We start from the raw sequence: 4599 nt of genomic DNA on the forward strand, positions 1-4599 counted from the left end.
GGGAATGGGAGAGGGGGGAGAGAGAGAGGGAGAGGAGGAGGGAAGGAGGAGGGTTAGGGAGAAAAAGAGGGAAGGAAGGGGAAGAGATGGGGGCTTGCAGGGGTGAGGAGAGACCAGGAAAGATAAGTGCTAGATTTCTAGTGTAGGTGAAGAGAAGACCCTGCAGAAGCCAGCAGGCACTGTGTCAAGAAAGCCAAGAGAGGGGCAAGTACAAAGAAGGCAAGGGCAGAAGTATCCTGCAACACAGACATGGGGAGGAGGGTGAGCACAGGGAACATAATGGGGGGCTGTGGCTCCACTGTCCTTGTACTGCCTGTCTCCCTTGCTTGGAGCCTCTGCTGTACCAGCCACCGGGCCTGGCTCTTTCTGATCTTATTATGCAGCCTCCTTCTCTAGGACCTTTGCATAGGCTGTTCCCTCTGCCTGGAATGCTCTTCTGCCAGATATCCACACGGCACACTCCTTTGCTTCCTTCAGGTTGTTTAAACATCTTCTCAGCAAGACCTATGCTCATTACCCACTTACAGACTGTAGCCCATTCTGCCCCCGCCACTGTCGCCATGGTCCTTAGCTGGTGTTATACCACCTTCTAACATAGTATAACAGGAATCATTTCACATGTGTATTGTCCATCTCATCCCACTAGAATACAGGTTCCACGAAGGCAGTGATTCTTGGTGTTGTTTGGTAATTGTTGAATTCCCAGTACCAAGGACAGTGCTGGCATAGAGTAGTAGCTCAGTAAATATTTGTTGAATGGATAAGTGCTATTGTGTTGAATGTGGACAGTCTCTGAAAATTATATAAAGAATCAATGAAACAAACCCCTGATGTGACTGTATTTTACTGACTTACTTCTTGGCAAAGTGGAGAATAGCAGAAAATTCTGATCACTAGAGGGTTCTGTTCAGTTGAGCTTTGATAAAAAAGACCTTAGCTAATAAGTTAATTCAAGAGTTTAAGGGTCTTAAGACAAGCTCATTGGGTAAACCTAAACCTCTTTTTCTTGATGCCTTGTTTTCTCTAGAAGGTGAATTGGCTGTGCAGTGGTTGTCAACAGCGACAGCTGGATGTTAGCTGCTGAAGGGGGTGGTAGGTCATGGGGATGACAAGACCAATAGAAAGGGACAAGGACAGAAATGTGTGGTTTTTCATGGACCATTTTTTTGTTTGTTTGTTTGCTTGTTTGTCACCAGAGTACAAGGAGTATTGCATTTGATTTCGAGGGAACTTTAAACCAGCTTAGATATACGTGTTATATCTATATAACTCCCAAGTTGAAATCAGAATAGAGTATTTTTGAAGGGCTTATAAAGAAATGTGTGCTTCCTCTGGAGAACTTAAATTGGTACGTCACTCAAATACTTCAGTACCCGTGGATTAGAGAGGTTTGAGAAAAAGATCCCCAGTAGTCTTTCAACGCATTGTTCATATATGGGAACAAACCTCTAATTGCAGTTGGTTAGGCTAAATGTGTGTGGAAAAATATACTGTCATCTTGTTTGTCTGGAATAGATTGAATTTCCTCGAACACTCAAGCATATCTGTCTTTAACGTAATTTAAAAATCGCTCTAGGTGATTAACAGCATCTTCATCAGCATCCTGAAACCTATGGATTCCTGGAAAACTGGTGTGCCCTCATCCCCATTTGGACCTTAATTTTCCATGGCAGGCTGCCTTGTGGGAGAGACTGCTTTAACGTTTTGGTACTATAATTGCCTTTATTTAAATGTTTCCTTATTAAAGGTGGTTAAAAGCAGCTGTCCCTGTTACGAGTTATGATTTTTCGGAGTTCTTTTTCCCCAGGGGGAGCGGCCACAGCAGGTCCTGTCTGGTGGTGAGTGGCTGTCATGATCTCGACAGCCCCGCTCTACAGCGGCGTGCACAACTGGACCAGTTCTGACCGGATTCGCATGTGTGGCATCAACGAGGAGAGGTGAGGAGGTTGGGAAGGTGGCTGTTGCTGGCTTCCAGTGAGTGGTACCTACTCACCAAAGGTGCAGCTGCAGCGGGGCCCGGGGAGGGCCCCTGGGGAAGAGGCTTTGGTTGCTAATTTTCTTGAGATGGGATGGTGCTGGGACTGTGTAAGTGCCCTACTTTGCCATGCCGTCCCTGTTCAGATGAAGGTGAAGAAGCCAGCAGATGACCTTTGGCCAACTTCGTTAAGAACCGTCAGATTGTGGAGTAAGGGGAAGCTCAAGCGATTGCAATTTTTATTTGCTGCATCCATGTTCGGTGCTCAAGGATACGCATAGGATATTTTTGGTCCTTGATCTAAGCCTGGAAGAAAGGCAGTTTTATTATTCAGCTGTATACTGGAAACTGTTAGTGGGTATTCTGGTGTTCAGCGCTTTCCTGCCTCATGAGGCTAATGATGATTCGCAGTGAGATCCTTATGAAGTATCTCAGGAAGATCAAACTGCTTAATGTAGTTGTCATATGAAACGAGAGTTGGTGATATGTGTGTCTTAAATTTTCTGTTCACCAAAATGTTTGGTTGACCAAACTATGCCCTTTCTGATCACTCCTCATAGGAAAGACACTCAAAATGGCCTTCAGATTTTATATTTGACTTTTGGGACCCTAAGCCAAAGAAAGAGCCATGTGTGATAGTTGGAGTGCCTCTCTCATTTTTGCAAAAGCCATGCTTGCTGGTGTTTAGTTGTTGTTTCAATCCATCAACTGTTTAAATCCAAAAACATCAGAATCAGATCAGTCCTCTAGAATGAAGAATGCTATGGCTTTTACTGGGATTCACATCTGGTGTCTCCTTGGGTAAATCTTGGAAATGTGTGCATGGGTGTGTGTGCATGTGGGGGGATGTTGGTAATTTCAAAGGGTAAAGGAAAGGACGTCTTTGTGTGTATCTTCTTTTTTATTCTGCTCTTGACAGAAGTGTGTACTTGTCTGAGGTTCAGGTTAGGAGAATAGACCTTTTTATTTTTTTTAAAGCCATTAGTGCCTAATAGTTTAATGTTCTCTGTGCTGAGGAACAAGTTAGAGATGGACTTAAAAGGAATTTAATTTTATAATATGAAAGACAGGACTAAGGAAAATAAGACAAAACTCCTCTCAGATCTGCATTAGAAAGATATTTTCTTTTGCATGTGAAGTATGTCCTTAGATAATTACTCAGAGATGAACTGGGGGAAGGAGGGTGGTGGTATCGATTTGTGTAAGCATTCACTGGCAACTCGTTATAAGTAGTTGAGGCTTGGATGCAGAGATCTGGATTAGAGCCTTTAAAAAATCAGTGGACAAGTTACCTTGCTTCATTGTCCATTCTAAATCCTTGCTGAGAAAGGAACAGGAAGTGAGTCCCAAACCTGACTTTCCCTCTTTATGGACCTTTCTTGGGATGTTAAATTACCAAATATGCCTAGTGGTTAAGATGACCTTTTAAGCATTGTCACTTCTGATCTCATCTACCCTTTATTGTCACCTTCCTCTATACAGTCTAGGCCATGCTGCAGCTGATTTCCAAGATGGGATCCCACCTTATTTAAAAACCATCTTCCTCAGCCCTTTACAACTGGTAGAACTTAGAAATTTCTGGTGTGAAGCTGCACAAGGGGGTTAACTCTTAAAATTGTTTGAGAAATCTGCCTAGCTTCATCAGGTGCAGTTAAGGACTATAGGAACAGGGGCAGGGTCTTTCTGCGAGCCCCAGATAGCTGACTCTGTTTTCTTGCTTGCTTGCTTCCTTTCTTGTGTCCATTCATTCCTTCATTCAACAAACATTTATTAATTCCAGCAAGAGCAAACTAACAGTCATGGGACACTGATGATGAGTGTTATAGAGTGGCATGTACAGGTCTTGTGGGAGTCTAGATGCAATGGCAGACTTCCTGGGGGAATAAGGGAAGGAAGGAGGGCTTCCCAGAGGCAGTGACATCTGAGTGGGGGCTTGAGGGATGAGTAGGAGTTTGAGGTGAGGGTTGGTATTTCCCACACGATGTGTTTGGAGAAGACCCTGGCTGGAATGAAGGTGGTCTTGGCGTGTGCTGGGACTCAGGCGGGGAAAGTCTGCAGGGGATGGAACCTAAGGAGCCTGATGTGTGTGGTGTGGCCAGGGCCCAATGGGAACTGAAAAAGGTCTGGATGGACAGTGGTGCCAGCCCTTAATAATTAGGAAAACGGCCGTGAAAGGTTATGGCCATTTCTGGTTTAAGTTCAACAAAGCCTTAAGCACAATTGCCCAGGGTCATCCCTGTTGGGAAGAAATGGTGGGCTTTTTTTTCAGTCCTGATTGAAGTCTGCTTTGACCCCTGCCCCCTCCTCCCTGCCGCCTATACCCTCCTAACCTTGCCTGGTTGACCCACTTCTTTTTGTGCACCCCTCCCCTGCAAGCTATTCCTGTCCCAGGCTCTTCTCTCCATGGAGCAATTTAATGTTTGCTTAGCTTTGCATACCCCTCTCCTCTGAGGATTTGAAACGTGGCCACACGACATTTTCCCAGAGCCTCAGGGACTAGCACTCAGGCACGGGTATGGCCGAAGTGGCCAGGACTGCTGCTTCCACTGCTGCTGCCACCTTCAGAGTCTCTGGGCCTGCAGGCTGGCTCTGCTGGTCTCTGGTGGCTGCCTTTGAGGGTGGGG

At 45.3% G+C, this 4599-nt stretch overlaps 1 protein-coding gene across 1 annotated transcript in view; it reads left to right on the forward strand.

The window, feature by feature from the left end:
* Positions 1–1643: 1643 nt before the first annotated feature.
* BCORL1 (BCL6 corepressor like 1) overlaps positions 1644–4599 on the forward strand; it is a 43414-nt gene continuing 40458 nt past the window's right edge. The window contains exons 1-2 of the mRNA XM_077766161.1: positions 1644–1707; positions 1808–1937. Coding sequence (XP_077622287.1) covers positions 1852–1937 — 86 coding nt within the window. The 5' untranslated portion in view covers positions 1644–1707; positions 1808–1851. The remainder of the gene's footprint in view (positions 1708–1807; positions 1938–4599) is intronic.

The sequence above is a fragment of the Crocuta crocuta genome, unplaced genomic scaffold, assembly GCF_008692635.1.
Source record: "Crocuta crocuta isolate KB4526 unplaced genomic scaffold, BGI_CrCroc_1.0 scaffold1133, whole genome shotgun sequence".
Taxonomy (NCBI): domain Eukaryota; kingdom Metazoa; phylum Chordata; class Mammalia; order Carnivora; family Hyaenidae; genus Crocuta; species Crocuta crocuta.